This window comes from Megascapheus bottae, chromosome 27 (genome assembly GCF_031878675.1).
Source record: "Megascapheus bottae isolate mThoBot1 chromosome 27, mThoBot2.hap1, whole genome shotgun sequence".
NCBI classification, from domain to species: Eukaryota; Metazoa; Chordata; class Mammalia; order Rodentia; family Geomyidae; genus Megascapheus; species Megascapheus bottae.
The window spans coordinates 2003717-2027153 of NC_143535.1; the positions used below are offsets into that span (position 1 = coordinate 2003717).

At 50.7% G+C, this 23437-nt stretch overlaps 1 protein-coding gene across 3 annotated transcripts in view; it reads left to right on the forward strand.

Moving 5' to 3' along the window:
• The first annotated feature begins 5736 nt into the window (after window positions 1-5736).
• Window positions 5737-23437, forward strand: part of Yap1 (Yes1 associated transcriptional regulator) — a 50698-nt gene continuing 32997 nt past the window's right edge. For all 3 annotated transcript variants that reach the window (XM_090319243.1, XM_090319242.1, XM_090319244.1), the window contains exons 1-2: window positions 5737-6514; window positions 7560-7822. In XM_090319243.1, the coding sequence (XP_090175369.1) occupies window positions 6197-6514; window positions 7560-7822 (581 nt within the window). In that variant the 5' untranslated portion in view covers window positions 5737-6196. The remainder of the gene's footprint in view (window positions 6515-7559; window positions 7823-23437) is intronic.

Here is a 23437-nt window from a genome sequence, read left to right on the forward strand (position 1 = left end):
CCTGAATGCTTAATTCTGCCGTGACTTGTTGTGTGACCTTGAACCACTTGATCTCTCTGCCTTAGTTTCCTTTCATAGAAAATGGAGAAACTAGCTGGGCTGCTGGTGGCTCACGCCTATAATTGTAGCTATTCAGAAGGCTGAGATCTGAGGATTGCAGTTCAGAGACAGCCTGGGCAGGAAAGTCCATGTGACTCCTATCTCCAATTAATCACCAGAAAACTGGAAGTGATGCTGTGGTCCAAAGTGGTAGAGAGCTAGCACTGAGCTGAAGTGCTCAGGGACAGGGCCCAGGCACAGAGTTCAAGTCCCAGGACTGAAAACAAAATGCAGAACTGGTCAAGACTCCCTTATACAGCATTTCGGTGTCTAAATGAATGCATATATTGTGAATATAGTGGGACCAGCCACATAGTTAAGTACCCATGGGTACCCATGGGTTTTGGAGGAGGAGGCAGAGGAGGAGGAGAAGAAGAAATAATCAGGACGACATCCCCAGTGTGGACACTCACTGGTATTTTTTCTTTTGCTGGAGTTTTCTTTGTGGCATTACTATCTTTCTTGAGAGTTGTAATCATTTTGCTAAACTAGGTGTAACTTGTCTCCTGTCTGCCTCTCCTGAGATCAGGACATGTGTCTGTTTCACTCCCTCACACCCCAGTGCCTGGCGCTTGGATGGCAGGAGCACCCCCTTCCATTTTCTGGTAGACAGGAATGAGCTGGTCTTGAAGTGAGAGGTGAAGTGTAGAGAAGGAGGAGAGGGCGTCTGGCCCCGAGTCCCCTGTCCTCATGGAGTCCTGTCTCTGCCAGGCTGCACTGCAGCCAGCCTCAGAAGGTAAGTTCTCTTAGTTCCCTAGGTCCTGTTAAGTAGTGAGCGCCCGGGGGGGCCCACAGCCCCTGGAGCGTGGCAGGCAGCCCCAGAGATAGTTTGGGAGAGCAGCTCTGTCAGCTGAGAGTGGAAGGATGGCTGGAATGGGCCAGCTGACCCTAAGACCACAGACACAAGTCATGTGAATGGTTTTCTGGACTTGACAACATTCTTCAGAAATTCCAGATGCTGCTGAAGGAGAAAGGTCTTGCAGAATGGTATTTGGACATTCAGAAGAATTGGACTAAAGGCTGGAAAGTCTGGGCCCTGTGGGTCCCCTAGGCCAAATAAACGGCAAGGCCTGAAGACATACACACCCTGAGCGGAAGCTGAAATAAGGAATCTTGCTCAGGTGATGGCACAGAGGATTGGGGTGCAAGGCTAAGAAATTTAAATCTGATGGGCACCAGTTGTTTGTCCATAGAATCCTACAAGACTCTCGACGGTTAACTAGCAAAAAGCAGGGCTAGAAGTGTGGCTCAGGTGGTAGAGCTCCAGCTGAACAGGCAAGCTGCATGTAAGGCTTCTGTATTAAAGCCCAGTGTATACACATAAAAAAATTAAATCCTGTAAGTAGGATAGCAGTCACTACATACTGAAAGAGATCATGTATTCACTCTCCCAACTCTGCACCCTCTCCTGTCATCGCCCTCATCTGATGGTTCCTCTATTATTATTACTGTGATGATGCCAAGTTACAGCTCAGTGGTAGAGTGCTTGCCTATCACGCAAGTCCTAGGGACAAGCCCTCAGAATCTCAGAACTTGGGGCAAGGGACCCTTGGCTCCCCAGGCCGGGTCACAGTGCCTGCCCTGTAGTCACTGCTTAAGCACCTCCCCACTCTACCTGGGAAGCAGTGTGTCCACTCATTCCTCGTTTTCTTGTTTTTTCTGAAGTAATCTTTACTTTGTAAGGAGTAGGTAGCTTTTGAGGTAGGGCTATGGGAGTTGGCATTCTCCTCCAGACGATAAAGCCATCAAACACTGAAAGCATGCTGGGTGACAGGTGTACTAACAAATGCCACAGCTGAGCAGCACAGCACACTGAGGAGTGCATGTGGTTCTGTGAACCGGCCTGGAATCCCAGAAGAGCATCTTCCAGACTGCAGGCTGCTATCCCTATTAGAAAGGACCAAAGCGGAACTTTGAGTATTTTTTAAAAATCTAATCTATCTCCCTTTAGTACTTAAAAAGTCAGTTGGCTGTAGGCTGAGCTCACTCCAATGGCAAGGCTTCCGGCCGGGATGCTGTCCACTTCCTGCTACAGTGTCAAGGCTTCCAGCTGGGATGCCACCACTTCCTGCTTACAGTTGTCACCCCAGAGGCCCCTTTTCAGTAAGGCTATCTGCACTTTGTTGACTAGCACCTCCTGCAGGAAAATGCACAATAGTCATCCAAGCTACCATCAAGGGAATCTTGTGCTTGAGAATTCAGAGCATGAAGTAGAATGAAAGAGTAAGGGATCTCACCAACTTACAAAGACACACAAAATACCTTTCTGCACATACATGTGGAACAGTGCTCCTCAGATCAACGCCACTCGCCCTCTCAGGCCAGCCAGAAGTCTTTCAGCAAGATTCTCCTTAACCCGGGCAGTGATTCCAAATCAGCTGTGTCTGGGGTCTCCTTAATCTGCATGAGGCTATTAGGAAAATTCATTCAAGCTTCATTGTGTGTGTGTGTTGGTCATGGGGTTTGAACTCAGGGCCTGAGCAATGTCCCTGAGCTTTTTTCCACTCAAGGCTAGAAACTCTACCACTTTGAGCCACAGTGCCACTTCTGACTTCCTGGTTAATTCAAGATTAGAGTCTCATGGGCTTTCTGGTTGGGACTGGTTTTGAACTGTGATCCTCAGATCTCAGCCTCCTGAGTGGTTAGAATTACAGGCATGAGCCACTGGTGCCCAGTGAAGCATCTTAAAAAAAACAATAATACCCATGAGATAGTGCTGTAACTGAAGCCATTGGCACTGAAGCCATTTCATGTTTTATCTTAATTTCATCCACACAATGTATGTATTAGCAAATGGTGGAAAGACCCAGAAACAAGGGAATAAGGGCAAGTTCTGAGGCAGTTGAAGCCGTGTGTGGAAAGATCGTGAGACAGGAGAGGAGAAAAGGAGCAGTCACCAGCTTCAGCAGAAAGGAGGCAGAGTGCCAGAAGTGCACACTTCCCCAGGTCAGAGACTCAGAGTACACAGTGATGGATGATGAGGGATTACAGCTCCACAGAGCCCAGTAAAACAGGGAGCTCCTCAAGATCCAGCCACAGCCTCCAGGTACAGCTCTCCTGCTCTCCTGGGCTCCCCAAAAGTGTGGTATCCAGTAAGTTCGGTCTAAAGAGCACAGTGCTCATGGCAGCTGCAGAGGCAGACAGTGGGACATTCTATCTTCAAGGAGCAACAAATGACTCCACTTGTCTGGAACATAGATCACATAGCCTGGTCTGCTAGGGTGCCTGTCAGTCCAGCCCTCCAGAGGCTAAAGGCTGGCCTGCGTTTCATAGCCAGACTGTTAAAAAGAAGGGAGGATGGGAGGAAAGGAGGGCAGGAATGAGGGAGAAAAGGGAAAGAGGGAAGGAAGAAGGGAGAAAAGAAGGCACGTGTCAATGAGGAGCAAGGCAGAATTGAGAAAGAAGCAAGGACCAGAACGGTTGATGGTTCATGCCAGGGGTTGGCTTTGTCTATTGGATAGTAGACTTGGATGCTGGATCATTCCAATGTTCATTCGGAATAGAAGTCTGGGAGAGCCAGGTAAAGCTAGAAGGGGGAATGGTGCCTTTCCAGGGTCTGTGAATGTGGTGGGAAGTGGAGCTGAACTGGGATGGAGTAGGGTGGCAGAGTACCAGAGATCTGGGAGAAAAGTCACCCACGGGAACTGGGTGGCTGTGTGTGGTGACAAGAGGACCAGGGCGAGACTGCGACGTCACACCCGCCCTAGAAGGGTGTGTGAGTGAAGGGAGGCACAGTTCAGCCTCAGGAGTGCTCAGCTGAAGACGTAAACGAGCAGAAGGTGAAGGAAGAAGGGCAGACTGGACACAGCTGGCTGCTTCCACGCTCAAGGAGAGCTCAGTGTGTGTGGACACACAGACGGCTGTGGGGGAGCAGGCTGCTAGAAGGGCATGGCTGCCTTTGTACTGCGAGCACCTGGAGAGGAGGCCTTGTTCTGCAGGGCAGGCAGCCGGGGTGTGCTGCGAATGTGAGGATCCTGACCCACCCTCCAGTGACAGTCTTTCACTGGCCCCTGGGGCCAGAGATCAGCAGGTATCTGGGTGTTCAGTTCCAGTGTCCTGGGCATGCCAGGATGCTCAGAGAAGGCCACCAAACCAGAGTGTGCTCCCCATGTTTACACTTAGCAATAACAGTAACAGTGCAAAGTAACTGCACTGCTCACCAGGTAATTACAGAAGTCACATCCCATACTAAGTCACGATGCATTGCAGCGTCATCTGGTAGTGGGGGCAATGCTTGCAGAGCTCCTAATCACACCACGAGGAGTGTGGCCGGGGTGCCAGTCCACCCTGGCTCCTGCACAGCGGAACTAGTAAAATGACAAGGGACAAAGCAGCCGAGGGCACAGATGGTTGTGAGAGGTTGGAGCAGTGGGTTATGGCTGCCTAACTGAGGGGAGGGGAGAGGAGAGAGGCCCAGCCTGGGTGGAGTCTCGGGAGGAGGGAAGAAGATCTCAGGGTCCAGTCGCTTCCTCAGGGCTTCGCCTCCCAGCACTGATGGAGCTGGAGGGATGTGAACACTCAGATCACAGGAAGAGGAGGAGGAGGCTCGGACGGGGCAGAAGAGGTAAATGGTGAATGAGGTGTAATCACCAGGCTGCTGGGAGAAGGGCAGGTCCGGGCCCCGGGGCAGGGGGGTGGCCGAGCAGGTGTAGGAGGAGTCGGTCAGGTGGACCTTGACAGCGGTGTGTGCCCATGTGTGCGTGTGCCCGTATGTGTGTGCCCGTGTGTGCCTGTGTGTGTGCGTGTGTGTCCGTGTGTGTGTGTGCCCGTGTGTGTGTGTGTGTGCCCGTGTGTGTGTGTGCCCGTGTGTGTGTGTGTGTCTGCCCGTGTGTGTGTCCGTGTGTCTGCCCGTGTGTGTGTGTGTGTGCCCGTGTGTGTGTCTGCCCGTGTGTGTGTGTCTGCCCGTGTGTGTGTGTGTGCCCGTGTGTGTGAGCTGCCTTCCCACTTCAGACCCTGCCCCAGGGTCCAGGAGGGAGGCGGGGCCCCGCACCACACTCGCTCTCACTGACAACGAGGCTGAGTGAAGGGAGCCTTGGCGGACGGCACTGCAGTCAGCCAGGCGCCCTCGCTCCGCGCGCCCAGGTAGCTCCGTCCCGGACGCGCTGTGGGCCGCGCTTCCCCCGCAGAGGTCGAGCGCTCCCTTCTCCTTTCCCTGCGCTGGGCTCCGGTGCCGGGTCTGGGCCCAGAGGTTCCGTCGGCGTCCGGATTCTGGGGTTTGCAGGCAGCGCCTCCGGCAGCGCGGAGGGAGGGCGGTGCTGCTGCCGGCGGGGCGGGGCGGGGGTCGGCGGCCGCCCCGGAGCCCCAGCGCCCGGGGCTGGGGACGGGGTCCGGGCGCGCAGGCCTCGTCCAGGGCGTGCTCCACGACGGGAGGGGCCGGGCTGGTGACCTCACTTTCCGGTGGATCCTCGTGGTGGGGGCGTCGGGGTGCCAGAGCCGGGGCCGCGATTTGCTCGGCGGGGGGGGCAGCGCGCGGCGGAGCTGCCCGCGGGCCGGGGCCGGAGCCGGGGCCCGCCCGGGGAGGGGCGTCGCAGCCGCGGCCCGCCCCCGTCCTCCCCGCCGGGCCCGGCCCGGGGGCGGGGCGAGGCGGTCACGTGCCGGCCGGGTCCGCAGGAATGCGGTAACTCCGGGAAAGTTTCCCCGGGCGCCGGCCGCGGATCCGGGGCGGGCGGGCGCGCGCAGGGAGGAAGCGCGGCGAGGGGCGGAGCCGGCCGCGCGGGCGGGCGCGTCTCAACTTTAGTTTTGGCGTCCGGAGCGAGTTTCTGTCTCAGTCGGGCGCAGCCGCCGCCGGGGCGAAGAAAGGGAGGAAGGAAGAGCGGGCGGCGGGCGGGAGGCCGCAGGGGGAGGGGAGGCCGCGGAGCGCGCGCCGGCCTCCGTCGGGGAGGGCGCGGGCCGCCTCGACTCTCGAAGCGCAGCCGCGGGGTGCGGGGGGGGGGGCCGCGGCCCGGGGCTGCGGGGTCGCGGCGCGGCGTCCCGGGCCTGACCCAGAGCCAGGCCGGAGCCCGCCGCCCCGAGTGCGCCCGGAGCCCCCGCGCCGGCCTCGGCGTCCGGGCGGAGCCCCCGCGCCCGGCTCCGGCCGCGCTTCCCGGGAGCCCGCGCCATGGACCCCGGGCAGCAGCCGCCGCCCGCGCCGGCCCCGCAGGGCCCCGGGCAGCCGCCCGCGCAGAGCCCCGCGGGCCCCGGCCAGGGCCCGCCGTCCGCGCCCGGGCCGCCCGCGCCGCTCGCGGCCCCGCAGGCCCCGCCAGCGGGCCACCAGGTGGTGCACGTCCGGGGGGACTCGGAGACCGACCTGGAGGCGCTGTTCAACGCCGTCATCAACCCCAAGACGGCCAACGTGCCCCCGACGGTGCCCATGCGGCTCCGCAAGCTGCCCGACTCCTTCTTCAAGCCGCCCGAGCCCAAGGCGCACTCTCGGCAGGTAGGTAACGCGGCCGAGCCCGCCGCCCTCCTTTCTTCCCGGGGCTCCCGGGGGGTTGGCGGGAGCGCGGGCGGGAGGGGGTGGGGAGGCCGCCCGGGCGCGCGCCCCGCACCTCGGCCCCGCGGAGGGGCGGAGGGGGAGGGCGGGCGGGGGCGCCGCCGCCGGGGTCGGCGGGGCGCGGAGTCGGGCCGGGGCCTCGGCCCGCGCGGGCCTCCTCGGCAGTCGGGTAATTGTTCTCTTGTTCCCGAGCCGGCCCGCGCCCCCCCCCCCCCCCGCCCGCAGCACTGATTTCCCGGGCCGGGGCTCACGTGCCGCCTCCCGCGAGGCCGGCGGGCCGGGCTGGGAGCCGCGTTTGGGAAGCGGTGACTAATCGGCCCCGCCGCGGCTCCCCGGAGCCGGCCCGGGCGAGCGTGGCTGCGCGGCCGCGGCTCGACGTGCGGCCGCCGCGCGGGGGAGTCCGCCGGCCTCCCCGGACCCGCGCGCCCTCCCCGGGCCCCCGCTCCGCTCCCGGTTCCCCGCGCGCCCTGCCCGGGCCCCCGCGCGCCCTCCCCGGGCCCCCGCTCCGCTCCCGGTTCCCCGCGCGCCCTGCCCGGGCCCCCGCGCGCCCTCCCCGGGCCCCCGCTCCGCTCCCGGGCCCCCGCGCCCTCTCCCCAGCCTCTTCCTCCCTCTCGCCCCGCTTTTCCCTTTTAGAGCCTGCTCCAGGCTGAAGCCGCCCAGGAACTTTGCCCAAAAGTTAATTGGTTTTCCAAATACTGGCATGGAGTCGGCCCACTCGGGCTGTAACTTGAGTGGAGAGGGCCCGCCCTCCTCCTCCTCCTCCTCTCCTCCTCCCCGCGGACCTCTCCCCGGGAGGCGCGGGTTCGGGGGGCGGGGAGGGGAGGGGAAGGTCTGTCCGCGGAACACCCGGAGTCGTGCCCCCCCCACCCCCCCGCCCTGCCGGGCCGCGGGTCCGCTCCTCCGGCCGTGGTTCCCGGGGCGGCCGGGGCGCGCGGCCCGGCGCAGGACGGCGGTGAACCCCCGCTCTCCCCCGCCCCGCTCCCCGCAGGCCAGCACCGACGCCGGCTCCGCGGGCGCCCTGGCCCCGCAGCACCTCCGCTCCCACTCCTCGCCCGCCTCCCTGCAGCTGGGCGCGGTGTCCCCGGCCGGGGCGGCGCCCGGGGCCGCGGCCGCGCCCTCCGCCGCCGCCGCTGCCGCCGCCGCCGCCGCGCAGCACCTCCGCCAGCCGTCCTTCGAGATCCCCGACGACGTGCCGCTGCCCGCCGGCTGGGAGATGGCCAAGACGCCGTCGGGCCAGAGATACTTCCTCAAGTGAGTGCGGGAGGGGAGGTCTGGGGGGGGCGCCGCCTCGTTACCGTGGTTACCACCATCACCATCACCACCATCATCATCATCATCATCATCATTATTATTATTATTATTATTAATTATTATTGTGGTTGGTCCAGTTTGGTATCTAAAAAAAAAAGCCTAAATGCTCTTCTTCAGCAGGGTGATAGTTGGGAAACTTTGCGTGGTTCCTAGGTTTGTCTTTTATTATTATTGTTGTTGTTGTTAATGTGTAAGTCTCTGAGAGGGGACCACAGCACGGGGGGGTTTCAGAGCCCTGGCGGGACCTCAGGAGGCACATTCTGATAAATGCCTTATCAATAGCTTCAGTGTTCAGTCAGAGCATGGCCTGTGGGCCACAGCCTGCTGTGATTTACAGCCTTTTTTTTCTCCTCCCAAATATGGAGAGTCCTACAGAGTTTTAGATTTGATGCCGTCAATTGTGTATCTTCTTCTTCCAGTCTAGTGGGTCTTCAAATGAGAAAAAAAAAAAGGCCCCTTGTCCGTAATAAAATGGTGACATTTATACTGCAATAATTAGAACATTGAACAGAATTACTACCTACAATTCCATAGAGTTTTGTAAATAGAGTTGTATAGTTTTGTGCTGTGTTTTTGAAATTTAATACCTAAAGACTTCTCTTGATTACATCCATCTCTGTTGAGTCAAATAGGTACACAATTGTGTGCACAGACGGTAATTGTTCTTAAATTCTCCTTTTTACCTATTTCTTCAAGATAACTGAGAAAGTTCTGGCTTTGATTGAGCTCTGTCTTGGCAGTCTTCTGTGGAAAATGGAACATGTGTTAGAGAATAACAGCAATATTGTTTTGTGGTGTATCTTTGAAACATTGTCTATGACTGTGTTTTGTATCGCCCACCTTTGGGGTGGGTTACTCCTTAGTAATGTAAAGTAGTTCTGTGACCTGCTTCTTTCAGAAAAGAGCCGAGGGAGAGGTTTGATCTCAGGCAGTGTGTTGTTTTGTTGTGGTTGTTGTTCGTTTTGGCCTTGCTTCCTGCAACTTTTTCTTAAAAAGAAAATTTGGTTTTCTGGTGTCCAGCCTGGTGTCGGGTTTCAACCAGAACAATAAAGGGCCTGCAAGGGGAAAGTACACACAAGTCTGGCAAGCTCTCCTGCCTGGGCGACATGGTTTGTTCTTCTGCAGACATTGGTGGTTGGGAGCAGCAAGCTCTCTTCTGGAGTCTGGAGGGCGGGCTGTCCTGGGGGGGGGGGGGAGTGGAAGCCACCGGGTTGTGGTGGACAAGAAAAGCTACAGCTCCTCTAAACCTCTCCCTGCTGGTCACCTGCTTTGGGGGGCGGATTTGTCAGCAGCTCTGGAGCCTGAACTCCTCCTGGGGGTGCTGAGAGTATCTCAGGGGAAAGGGACACAGTTTATACACATTTAGAATCCTTGTGTCTTGTAACCGCTAGTTGGTGACTTCTGTTTACATTCTCATTATTTTGAATGAACAGTGTTTCATTGTTCACGCTGAAATAGTTTAGATAGGTACTTGTTTCTAAGTTTCCCTTGGATCTTTGAGAAGAAATGTTACTTTGTGAAGGTGCAGACACACAGATAGCTTTAAGGAGTGGTGTGTTGTAGTCCTCTCCATCCACACCCACTGGGGGGGGGGTCATAAAGGAGGTGGGTCAGGCCCCACGAGGAGGAGGCCTTTACCTGGAAAGAAACCTGTCTAGAGGACAGATGAAGACAACCCTGCATTCATTGTTTTTGAAGAATGCTCCTAAGGAAGTACTGGGAAGTAAGAGTTTTCATTCTGTTTTTAATTTACGTTGATTGCTGGGGTGATGTATAGTGGGGTTACAGTCTCACTTATCAGGTAGTGGGGTAGTGGGTACATGACTTGAACATTAATGTCCCTTCCCATGTTTTTCTCCCACTTTCCCTTCCCCCACCCCCTGAGACTTTTCATTCTGTTGATCTTTTTCCTCTTGGCTCTGTAGGAATGTAAGGCTTTTCCCTGAGGGGAAAATGTAGGTCAATAAAAGCAGGCAAGCGGTATTGGTTAGGAGAGTCCAGCCTGTGTGCCCTGGATGTGGAAGGTGGCTGCTGAGGGCTTACACAGCACGCAGCGTGTGTTCCTCTCCCGAGGGAGCCTCCTTCCATTCACAAACAGCCATCAGAGGACCCATGTGAGCTGCCCCAAAGGGCTGTGGAGTCCCTGTAAACAAACAAACAAACAAAAAACAACTTTGTGAACCCAGACAGATAAGCAAAATTAATGGCTTATCTGCCCTGTGAGTCAGGAGATGGTAAACTTCAACTTTTGGTACCAGGTGGCTTTTGTTCAAGTTGATTTTTAAACGGGTTACATTTGTGGTATAGGGACGCTCCATGTGATAATCGCATAGTCAAAAGTTCTTTAAGTTGTGGCACTGAGCTTGAACTCAGGGCCTGGGCGCTGTCCTTTCGCTTTTCTGCTGGAGGCTGGCGTCCTCTACCACTGGAACCACAGCTGCACTCGCACCTTGTAGGGGTCAACTGGCGCTAAGAGACTCATGCTTTCCCTGGTGTAGCCAGTGGACCCACTTCTAAACGCCAGCCTCAGAACTCAGCCTCCTGCTCAGCTGGGTGCAGGTGTGACTGATCCACTTTTTAAAATTCAGTTCTCTCGGCAATCAATAATAATAATAAACATAATGCAGGCGTATTATTATTATTGCCAGTCCTGGGGACTGAACTCAGAGCCTGAGCACGAGCTCTCCCACGTGAGCCATAGCGTCACTTCTGGCTTTTTCTATGTATGTGGTACTGAGGACTTGAACCTGGGTCTTGGTGCACGCCAGGCAAGCACTCTACCACTAGGCCACACTCCCGGCCCCATGTTTGATAATTCGTTGTTGCCAGCCAGATGCTGGATGATTTAATAAACTGCTTACAAATCTGATACTCATTTCAACAGCAAAAAAACAAAACAAAACCCTAAATGGTTGTTTGTTGAAACAAAGTTTTAGGTCACAAAGTGTCTTCCTGAGATTTCTCCATGGCATGAAGAACCTGATGATGTGGTGCAGACATGCAAGGTGACGTGAGAGCGTTGCCTGTGATCATGTGTGAAGGAGCTTCTGGACTGGATTGACTGGGTTGCCCTTGTCTCCAGCTTTCCAGGCGGCGCGACCAGGGAAGGGATCAGCCAGCCCTGCATCGTTAGGTGCCTCTGTTGTGGGCCTAGGCCGAGAGCAGCCGGTGGTGTGGGTGATGGGAGCACTGCCTCCAGCTGTGCATTCCCCACCTGACGGAGTTCCCGGAGAACAGGTCCTCTCAGCTCAGCACCTTGAGTTTTTATTTAAGAAGAATTCACTCCTTTATGACTCAATTACTGCCTTCTTCGGCTGTCTTACAGTTTTCCAGCAGGAAATAGTTCTTCAAGTAGTTGGTCCACAACTTCCTATTTCTTTATAAGCTGCTGAATAACTTCCTGAATTAGTATTCTATAACATCTTCGGTTACAAGGCGGGCTTTTACTTCTCCAATTTATTTTATTGACTCTGGTACCGTGTAGCTATCTATTGCCATGCCTAAAGAACTCTCTGTGCAATGTGCAGCTGTCACACCTCCACGCAACAGATGTGACACACTGTCTTAACAAGTCTGTAGATTTTCATTGCTTCAGTAATGTTCGCCTGACTTCTAAAACAAAATTGTCTTATCTTCTGAATGATTGGCTTTTGTGTTGTTAGTTCTTGAAGATTTAGGGTTTCTTGTGATTTTGTTTAGATTAATCCATAGATTTAAAAACTTTTCAGTTTTTTTGACATTGCATAGCATTTAGCCATATGCCAACACTAAACGCACTTTGCAGATACCATTGACGACAGTAAATACAGTAGTTTGACTCTGTTTCTGCTACATGTCATTTTAGAAATGAGTGTTCCGCTGCCCTAATTACAGCCAAGTCAGAAATGCACGAATCAAAGGAAATAAACTGTTTCTTGTTATAATGTGACCTTCTGTTTCCCATTTGCCCAGGGGAAGACTGTAAAGGCATACAATAAAGATTAGCTGTTTTAAATAAGAAGAGTTTCATAAAGAATAAGGTCATGCTTCTTTTTTTTTTCCCCTACACCTTATGTAATCCAAGTGTATTTCCCTTTAAAAATGAAAGACTTGTAATTTAGCCATTGAAACTTGGTTAAGCTTCAAACATACACACAACACAAGGACACACTGCAAATTGCAATCACAAAGTAGTTCCCGGTCTGAGGGGAGGGCCAGTCCTGGCCTGTTTGTCTTGCTATTGAGATGGAGTGGAGAGGCAAGATGAAAGTATGCGCTCCTCCCCCCCTCACTTCTGCTCAGTGTGTGGGCAGCCCCCCGAAGGGAAGAATGCGCCCTCCCCCCAGAGGTGGAGGGAGGGGGACTGGGAGGGGAGGGGCGCCTCTCACCAGCCTCTGAGAACAGCGGGAAGATGGTGCCTGGTGACAGTAAACTGAACACAAAGGTTGACTTATTCTCTGGAAGAACAGTATTTCTGATCTGAACTAAGGAAGATAATTAAGGAACTAGCTGTTTAAATGCCACTAACTTTATAGGTACAGACTACTGGGCTTACCTTTAACAACAACAACAAACTGAAATTAAAATAAAGCCTTCCTCCAAAACTCCAGATTCATGGACTCGGGAAAAACAAAGTAAAAAGCCTGCTCAGTATTTCAGTAGTTGAAAGTTAAAACAAGTTAGTGATGCACAGAAATGTTCTTTGTGGTTGGAAGAATATAAATTAGCACCTCAGCACATAAATGACACAGTCTGTCCTGGGAGGGGAGGTAGACTCTAGTTGTCAGAATATATGTTGGAGTTTAGGCTTAGGACAGATCAAATTGAAGACCTTTTGAAAGTTGAGATGTGCACTAATTTAAGTTGCTACCCTCTGCAACTGCAGAGCATTAATTACAGCTTGAAAGTTGAGTAATAGTTGAGTAGCATCAGATAAAGGAGCCATTGAAGAGCCATGTGGTTCTGTGTCTGAGGTTCCCAAGTGAAACAGTTTTAAGATTCTGGGATGAATCAGAGCTTCCAGTCAGGAGAGGGCCTGGGCTGTGTTTATGAAGACTTGCTTCATGGTTCTAATTGCACAGGTATCGCTCTCCTCACCCAGCTTCCTGGGAACCAGCCCCACCACAGGGCGCTTTCTGTAGAGAGTTGGTTCCTGCTGAAAGCAGAGGGATAAGTTTCATGCATCTCACAGCATCTCCCTGTAAGATTCTAGACAAGGAAAAGCAAGCAGTCATCCAGTCCTCATTTAGCTCTTCCTGGCAGAAGAATCAAATGTGAAGCTGTTTCTTCTCAGAGTTGTCTTGCAAATTAACAGGCCAAGTAGAAATAGCCATTGGAATACTAGGTTTTCTTCCAGCTGTGTCATTGCTTTGTCCATCTTTAACTCGAACCTGTGTCTCTTCAGAGAATAATGCGGGTCCATTGACTCATTTTTCTGCTGGGTCCTGTCTTGGTGGCCAAGGGGCATTTTGTTGAAGGCTTCCTTCTCTAGTAGTGGTTTGCTTACCTGAAATTGAGAGGGTTTTGTTTGTTTTAAAGTTGACCGACAGATTTGTTCAGGGGTGTCTTTTGATACATGCGTGAGAGTCTGGACTGGGGGTCTAGGACAGACAACCTTGGAAATGCTGGTGTGCAATGTGGCCAAATTGAAGGCAGACCAGAATGGTGCTGGAAATTCAATTTGTCACACACGTCACTTTGTATCACTTCCAGGTCGGGAAGTGGAGCAGGATGTGAATTTCTGTATCAGACATGAATTGTGGGTTCCTTTTGGATTTAGGAGACAATCCTCCATCTCCTTCCTTCTTTATGGATCTGATTTGATAGTTTTTTGTTTTGTTTTATTTTTAAATGAGGTTCCTATTTTTTTACTATGAAAGTAACACTGATGAGAGTATAAGAAGATTCAGGACGAGAAAGTAGGAGCAGAAATTCCACCAGGGAGAGACATTTGAAGATAATGGTTTTCATACTTTCCATCTGTAAACAAGTTTAATTTTGAGGGAATAACTCACATACTTATTTAGTAACTCCCTTAATACTTCTAAGGTTTATAAAGAAAAAGAATAGTGACCCACTTTGTAAAAAGTCTTTGCTTACATTTTCAGAGAAAAAGACTTTGCAGCCTTTCCAACTATCCTATGTTTTTTAGAATTTCATATTTATACAGAATTAATGCTGTTGAATATTTCCCCTTCAGAAATGCTATTTACTTGATCGTATCTGTATAATTTCTAGGATTCTTAAGTTATTTTTATACTGTAAGTATTGCTCTTACCGAGTTATTATTGAGATTTTTCTGAATAACTTAGTTTTTAGAGTTGTTCTATTTTTCCTTGGTTCATATGCATTTCTGTTCCTCTTTTTTGCCCTCTTTGTCCACTTCCCTGCCAGCCGGTCTTGTTCCCTGCCCTGGGTGGCCTGGACTAGTTAGAGTGGTCATAAGGCCCACCCCTGTGTCATTCCAGGAGTCCCCGCCTCACTCTTAGTTGGAGAATCTATTTCTCTCTTATTTGTTCACACTCTGTTGGCTCACCCCTCAGGAATTTGCTGAGAAAAACGGGCACATGGGAAATAACTGTTGAGATCCTTTGTGTCTAAAAATACCAGCTAACGTTTAATGGGCAGTTTGATTGTAGAATTGAGTTAAATTGCTTTTCCTTGAAAAGCTTGAAAGATAAGTTTCATTTTATTCTGGCTGCCAAGTTTTCCCTCGTTCCTTCTTTTCCTCCTTCCTTCCTTCCTTCTTCCCTCTTCCTTCCCCCCTTCACTCCTTCCTTCCCTCCCTGCTCTGTCTCTGTTAATTCACACAGTTGTTTTCCACTTTGTTGAAACAGGAAGTTAGCATTGCTACAACAATGTCTTGACAAAGTGGCTGATCATAAAAAGCTCCCATCACCAAAAGCCTGTGAATGGCCATAGCAGCAGATTGGTTCATCTTGATGGAGAGGTGACTCACTTTGCCATTTTTATCCGCCTTATATTGTTTCAGGATGACCAACTCTCTCTGGGGAGGGGTTAAGTGTCTTCCTCAGAGCTCTGCAGGGAATGGGCACTGAACCCCTTGAGCCCTGAGCGGAAAACTAAGCCATAGTATGAGGTCCTGAGCTCAAGCCCAAGTACCAGCACTGATACATAGATAACCCATAGAGATAAGACAGCTGTGTGAAATCAGCGACCAGCCTTTCTCCTGTCTGCCTTTTGACTCGTCCTTTCTTCCATCAGTGCACATGATAGACAGGAATGTATATATGTTTACACTGCTTAATAATGGTTTGTGTGCTAGCAGAGGCCAGCCAAGACGTGCTGGGTTTGGCTGTTACTACTGGCTGGCCAGTTCTCTTTAGTGGGTAACTGGGAGCAGGGGCGGGGGGGGGGAGGGGGGAGATGGCTCATGCTGTGTTTAACAGACCATTGTTTTTGTTGTTGTTGTTGTTGTTGTAGTATTTCTTTGCCCCTCCCCTAATGTCCTGAGCGCAAGCATTTTTGGAGGCAGTAGAATTTCAGGAAGACAGGGTTTAGGTTCTACCCTTAACTAAGGGGCCTGAGGTGTGTTTGCTATTGTCCATCTTACTTTCCTTGAACGTCTTCAAGTTCACATTTTTGGTAGTGTAACTTTTTTTTTAATTAGTCATGGAGCTTGGACTCTGGGCCTATGCAGTGTCCCTGAGCTATTCAGCTCAAGGCTACAACCCTATCCTTTGAGCCTCAGCCCCACTTCATGTTTTCTAGTGGTTAATTGGAGATAGGAGTCTCACAGTTGTTAGTACCTGGGCTGGCTTTGAACCTTGATCCTTAGATCTCAACCTTCTGAGTAACTAGGATTACAGGTGTGAGCCACCATGCCTGGCTTGGCAGTGTATTTTTTGTTTGGGTAAAAAGCTGTTATATATGGAAATATGTCAGAAAAACTTTTAAAACGTGCCTAAGGGAATGCATACCTATAATTCCAGCCTTGAACAGGCAGAGGCAGGAAGGTCTCTTGGGCTACATAATAAGTTTAAACCTGTCTTGATCTGTGTAGTGAGACTTTCAAAAATAAACAAAAATCAGAGTCAGTGCATAAAATTTCAATGACCAAAGCAAAATGGTTAAGCACAGTATTATTTATTTATTTTTGCCAGGCCTGAGGCTTGAACTCAGGGCCTAAGCACTGTCCTTGGGCTTTTTCCTCAAGGGTAACATTCTACCAGTTGAGCCACAGCACCACTTCTGGCTTTTTCTATTTATGTGTTATTGAGAAATTGAACTGCAGTCTTCCTGCATGCTAGGCAAGCACTCTACCATTAGGCCAAATTCTGGGTCCAAGCCCAGTATTATAACAGGCAGAAAAGGGTGAAATGCTGCGGAACACAAGTGAATACTTCTGTGTGCTGAAAGGTGTCAAGCGCCATGGCTTATGCCTGTAATCCTAGCTGCTCAGAAGGCTGCCGTCTGGAGGATCACGATTTGAAGCCAGCCGAGTCTCTGAGACTCTTAACTCTGGTTACCCAGAAAAAAAGCCTTGAGCCAGGGTGTTCAGGGACAGTGCCCAGACCCTGACCTCAAGCCTCAGATCAGCACACATGGCTGCTCAGATGTTGAATAGTGGGAACAGGCAAGGGATCGGAACGCTTTCTTGCAGCGTACAAGGGCTGTGTCAGGTGTCAGATGGTCAAGTACGGAGCTGGAACTGAGTTAGTAGAGTTCTTGGGGCCAGTGCCACAGCCAGCTTCTCCAGCCGAAGGGTCAGCACAGACGTCCACCTAGCTCTTATGCATACATTTTTCTTTTTCTTTTTTTCCTTTGGTCATTCCCAGGGCTAGAGCTCTAGCACTTGAGCTACAGCACCACTTCCAGCTTTTTCACATGTGTTACTGAGGAATTGAACCCAAGGCTTTGTGCATGCAAGGCAAGCACTCTAACCACTAGGCCAAACTCCTAGCCCCCATAATTTTTTTTTTTTTTTGATTAAAAAGTAAATGGCAAAGTGTTGTCCACATGCAGATGTTTCTGTTTCTCTTCTCCACATGTTCAGACTGATAGGGGTTGGCTATCACCATGTGCTTTGGTTGGCTTCCAAATGATGTCATATGATCGCTTTAACCCCTGCTAGCTGGAGTACAGGCAGCCTCTGGTTGGGACTCGTTTTTCAGTCCTTCAGGGGGAGAGAAGTCCCCTCCTTCAGTGGTGCTCTCTGTGCTCACCCTTGTGTCTTCAGTTGTGGCTTCCTGCCAGGATGGGCTGGCAGTGTTGCTCGTGGGCCTGAAGGCCCTGAATTCAGTCCCCAGCCACGGAGCCCGGCGGAGGATCAGGCTGGGTCACTTATGGCAGCACTGGGTGGTATTTCTTTTACACCTTAAGACCCACTTGCTTTTGAATGATGGTCCTTTATGGCTAGTTCACTGGGGTTGAGGTTCTTTCAGAGTTTTCTGTGCAGGATGGCTTGAGACCCCATCTTGAGATCTCAGCCTTCTGGTGGTAATTACAAGTATCCACGACCAGCACCCAACACTCTGCCTGTTTTGATGAGGTTACTGTTTTCCCAGTTAAGCTGTCTAATTTTCCTCCTCCAGCTAGTTGCACTTTCATAGTTAGTCATCACTTGATTCACTTACTTTTTTGTTGGTTATGAGGCTTGAACTCAGTCTCGGCTACCACTGTTTCTCCTGAGCCACAGCACCACTTCTGGTTTCATCATGGTTAATTGGAGATACGCATCTCATGGGCACACATCAGTGCCTTTGAGCTAGGATCCTTAGATCTCAGCCTCCTGAGTACGTAGGGTTACAGACATGAGGCAGCAGCTCCTGGATTTACTTACTGGCTTTATATAGCAGGTGTTTTAAGGGTTTGCTTTGTGAAGTTGGGACCGAATCTTCATCTTGGGCCATCTTTGTTTTTCTGTTCTCTCTCTTCCCCTCTCCTCACCCCCCGTCTTCCTTTTTCTCTCATGTATGAAATATTTAAGGGTCAATTGTTAGGTTTTTGACTCTATTCATAAAACTTTATGAAACACATAACAAGTTGTTGCACCCAGAGTTTTGCATTTTGGGTGGAAGCTAGGGTGAATGTAACTGACGGCAGCTTAGAAGCTGGAAGGATTGCAGTCTGGTCTGTAGCATGCTGCGTAGAGACAATTTCCTGTTTCTGGTCATTGTAGCTTGTGTAGCCAGAGCAGAATCTCGCTGGCAGAGGTTGAAAAGTGCAGGGTGTGCTCCAGGCAGATGTCATCTTGAGGTCTCAGGCTCACAGGTGGCTGCCATCTTGGACCATGCACACAGCCTGTTCTTGTGCACAGAAAAGGAGAAAGAGTGGTTTCTGTTCAAGTGTAAGACTAGTACCCAGATTTCCCCATGCATGTGTTAATTGCTGCTGATTTCTTTTCCTTGAGTTACATGGACAGAGTATTCATTGTTTTATCATTCATGAATTAGACTGTTAATTTGCTGCTCATTGAGTTTGGGGGATTAGATTGTAAGTTGTCTGAATTGTCCAGTTGGGCTGTGTGTGTCCATGTACACACAGGCTGTGGGGCAGTGGGTTATCCAGTGTGTGTGTGTATGTGTGTGTGTGTCCGTGTCCATCCGTCTGTGTGCACACAGGCCATGGGGCAGTGGGTGCCCACGGGTAAGTTGGAGGGATGTCCTGACCCTCCTGGCACTGCTTCACTAGATAGAAGGTAGTGAAGACATTCTCTCAAAACTAAGACTATATGTACATCGAAAACTAAGTTGTGGGAACCATGAGTTTGGCCTAGTGGTAAAGTGCTTGCCTAGCAGGCACAAACACCTGGGTTTGATTCCTCACTACCACATACACAGAAAAGGCCAGAAGTGGCTCAAGTAGTAGAGCGCGCTAGCCTTGAGCAAAAACAACTCACGGACAGTGCTCAGGCCCTGAGTTCAAGTGTCAGGACTGGCAAAAAACAAAAGCTAGGTGGTTTTTTACCCTTCTCTTTGGGAATTGGGTGGTTATGAAAACTGATTTCATTCATTGTAACTTTTTGTTGTTAACCCAAGGTTGGATTTAAACTATGAATCAGATTTCAGCTGTGTGATTCATGCTCCCAAAATGGATAATGAGTAACGTAATTAGCGCTAAGTCCCTAGTGGTTCTCTTGACTTAAAACAAGAAAAAAAAAGCAGTGGCTCATCCATTTTTGGTAGTGGACTTTTATTGGTTCTGTGAGGAGCTTTGTAAGGCTAAGAACTGCTATTTATGGATTGCTTCCTCACTCTGCCATTGGAAGCTGCTGATGAAGTCACAGCTGTGCCATTGTCATCCTGGGCCTCTCTGAGCCGAGCAGGGCAGTCCCCACAGTTCCTCACTCTAGAACATGTGGGTCTAAGTATTTCCTAAACCCCTTTGTTGATAGAGTGCAGGGTTACAGGACGGAAGGTGATTTTCAGCCTTCAGGAGATAGTTCAGTATCCAAGAGTACAGGGGCTGCTCCATCTAGGGCTGCAGTCCAGCTCTGTGCTAGCGAGCTCTCCTACCCCTCGGGGGCCCTGGGGTCAGCCCACTTCCCCTGAGCACCTGTGGAGTGCTTCCCTGTGGGTATTTTTGCTTTTTCTCTTTCTTTCTTAATTTTTTTGGTGGGTCCTGTTGCTTGAACTTGGCCTGGGCACTGTCCCTGAGCTCTTTAGCTCCAGGCTACTGCCCTACCCTTAAGACAAACCCCACTTCCTGTTTTCTAGAGGTTAATTGGAGATGGGATTTCAGGTCCTTTTGTGCCCGGGCTGGCTTTGAACCTTGATCCTCAAATCTCAGCCTCCTGAGTACCGAGGATTACAGGCATGATCCACTGTGCCCGACCCCCTGTGCTTTTCTGAACTGAGTTCTACCTTCCTTCTAGCTTCTAGCTTCATCTTTCTGTCTCCTTCCAGCTTCTTCTTCCGGGAGCTGAGGGTTCACCCTGGGCAAGGCACATCCCCTGTTCCCAACAGAGTGACCGCATGCAGTGACCATGCACCAGACATGCTCAGTGCCCTCTCATTCAGCCCATGGCTGTGGAGTTCTCACCCGGTTGTGACGTGCTTGGCTTAGCCCACAGCTATGTCTCCAGGAAGTGGGGCTTGGCTCAAGCGTAGGGCGGTAGCCTGGAGCTGAAGAGCTCAGGAACAGTGCCCAGGCCCAGGCCTAGGACAGTAGCCTGGAGCTGAAGAGGTCAGGGACAGTGCCCAGGCTGAGTTCAAGTCCCATGTAACAGCTATGGTAATGAGACTATACAGGGTCTACATGAGCCCTAAGAGGACTGGGTAGTTCGGCGGGAAACATCTAGGAGAGGACCAAGCTTCCTACAGTAACAGCCAACAGTTCCTTTTGGTTTTAAGAAATACCTGTTCTGACATGAGGAGGGGTATCAATGTGTGAGAAGTAATGCACCTACTACCTGATGAAAGTAACTGTAACTCTCTATACAATTAAAAATATATATATATATATATGTCCTGGACTGGGTGTCAGCTCATGTCTATAATCCTAGCTACTCAAGAGACTGAGATCTGAGGGTCATGGTTCAAAGCCAGCCTGGGCAAGAAAGTCCAGGAGATTCGTACCTCCATTTAACCACCACAAAGCCGGAAGTGGGCTGTGTGCCTGTGGCTCAAGTGGTAGAGCACTAGAGCTCAGGGACAGCACCCAGGCTCAGAGTTCAAGCCCCACTACCACCACCAACAACAACAAAGAAAAAAGAAAAAAACACATGTCCTGTTTGAGGAAATATTACTACCATAGCCACGACTAGTTTTACTTATCAAACTTGGAAAGGAAATGAAGTTGGAAGTGTAAACTTGTGGCTAGTTCTCATTTTCACCTCTTCTCTTGGCACAAAACAGAGGCCTACTTGTCTTTTGGGCAGCCAGAAAAGGGATTTTTAATGGTGTGCAGAGAGAAGATACTGGTAGCAGCTGCAGTACAGGAGCTCTGGCCATCTTTTGGAATCTCCTCCAGAATCCCTTTTAACTTTGAGCCATTTTGATGGTCACATATAACTTAAAAAGTGATTTTTTTAAATATATTTTTTATTGTAATTAATAGAAGGGTTACATGATATTTGCCAGATAAATGGTGCCTTAATTCCCACACATTGATACCCTTTCACATGTCATGGTCCCCATTTCTCTCCCCCCCTCCCCCACCCTTAAAAAGTGATTTTAACCATTACAGATAATAGTCTAATTGTTAATGATTATTTTGTTATTTATTCAATTGAATGAAAAATTAATATTTTGTCAGCGGGTACATGACTTCTAATTTTATAGAGGAACCAACTTGCAGATTACGTAATGTCCAGTCCTTGCTAATTCATTGTTCAAGAAGCCTCCATCCACTGCTGGGTGGGCACTAAGGCTTTGTGCCCCAGGCAGGCACTCCACTGCTTGACTGACATCTCCCGCTGCAGAAACCTCCTTTCGCACTACAGATCCTCTTAAAAAGTGGGAATACTCCTGTGTGAATACTTGTGGAGGTGACTTAATGTCTTAGCAGGAGCTACCTCCGTTCATCCTGTCCAGATAAAGCTATTTTATAGGCTGGGAGATGTGTTCATGTACAAGTGAACGTCTAGGCAATCCTGAGCTTCTGGGCTTTTTCCTTTTTTTGCCAGTTAGGGCTTGGACTCAGGGCCTGAGCACTGTCCTTGGACTTTTCTCAAGGCTAGAGCTCTATCACGTGAGCCTCAGCACCACTTCTGGCTTTTTTTTCTATGTATGCATGCTAGGCAAGCACTCTACCACTGGGCCACTCCCCCTTTTCTAGAGGTTAATTGGAGATAAGAGTCTCAGGTCCTTTTGTGCCCAGGCTGGCTTTGAACCTTGGTCCTCAGAGCTCAGCCTCCTGAGTAGCTAGGATTACAGGCGTGAGCCATGGCACCTGACTAGTCCCTGAGCTTTTGTACTCAAGGCCAGCACGCTGCCACTTAAGACAGCTCCACTTGCAAAGGGCAATGCCAGCATCTTCCTCCAGTGCTTGGTTATTGCTGCTGGGTCCCGTGGTATAGACAGCACAGGAGAAGAGGTTGCGTAGACGCCATGTTTTATCTGAGATCAGTGGGCTGGTCTGTGTTCACTGAGTCCAGAGCCTGACTGAGTGCCCTCTACCACAGAGTTATATTCTCAGCCTGTGGGTTATACCTGGACGAGGATTTCACTTTAGGCTGTGACACTGCTTTTACATGATATCTGTGAGAAAAGAGCAAAATCCAACTGACAGTTGTTTACAACTTCCTCCAGGAAACTGTCCTGGCTGGCATGTCTTACTTGTGAGGATAAGCCAGAGGAATGGTTTCTTGGGAAGTTAGTTCCTGGCCAAGATGGAGTGGCCTTCACCCCCAGGGAGAAGGAGGACTGATTAGATGAGGGTGGAGGTGGGCAGGTGGCATGGAGAGAAAGCCCGGGAGGGGCAGGGGCCCCCGAAGAGTGGCACTAATCTTCCATGAAAAGCAAATTTCTTAACACAAGAGCGGTTGTGTTGAGTGCAGATGGCTCACACCTGTAATCCTAGCTAGGACCCTAGGCTCAGATCAGAGGATCGAGGTCAAAGCCAGCAGGGGCACAGAAGTCCAAGAGACTTTTCAGCTCCAATTAACCACTAGAAAACCGGAAGTGGCACTATAAACAAAAAAGCTCAGGGACAGCGCCCAGCCCCAGAGTTCAGTCTCCACAACTGACCACACGTGCACAGACACACGCACACGCCGTTTATATTCACAGATACTTTTTCCCCATTGGTGTATGGAATTCAGTTTTTGTTTTGTTGGTTTTGTTTGTTTGTTTGTTTCTTTGCCAGTCCTGGGCTTGGGCTCGGGGTCTGAGCACTGTCCTTGGGTTTTCTCAAGGCTAGAGCTACCACTTGAGCCACACAGCACCACTTCTGGCTTTTTTCTGTGTTTGTGGCACCAAGGAATTGAACCCTGGTCTTCGTGCACTCTGCCAGTAGGCCAAACTCCTGGCCCATGGAATTCAATTTATAAATTAAGTTCTTTGCAAGGTAAAACAAGCCAAATTTCTTCCACAGCAGCCAAACATTTAATGATGTAGTTTTAAGTCGAGAAAATTAAAAATGTATCGAGGCAACTGACCACAAGGTCCCCTCCTGTTTTTAAAAGCTCTTAACCACCCCCCATGTTCTTTAAAGAATACACCTATTGTGTGAATTTTAAATGTATCTCACTGATTTTACTTTAGTGCCTTTTTTTTTTTTTTTTTTTTTTTGAGTCATGGGGCGAACTCTGGGCCAGGGCGCTGTCCCTGAGCTCTTCAGCTCAAGGCTACCACCCTACCCTTGAGCCACAGCTCCACTTCCTGTTTCCTAGTGATTCATTGGAGTTAAGAGTTTCAGGGCTTTGCAGTGCCAGGGCTGGCTTTGAACCTTCATTCTCAGATCTCAGCCTCCCAAGAAGCTGGGATTACAGGTGTGAGCCACCACGCCCTGACTTCCAGTGCCTATTTTTAAAGTACAGAATAAACTTCTGCTTTCAGGAACGAGCACTCTTGCATTGCAACATTATTTGTCTATTTTTGTAAAGGGGTGTTAATCGCCTGGTGCCACCCTGTCTAGCTGGTGGATTGTCTACATGACATCACTTGATAGGGC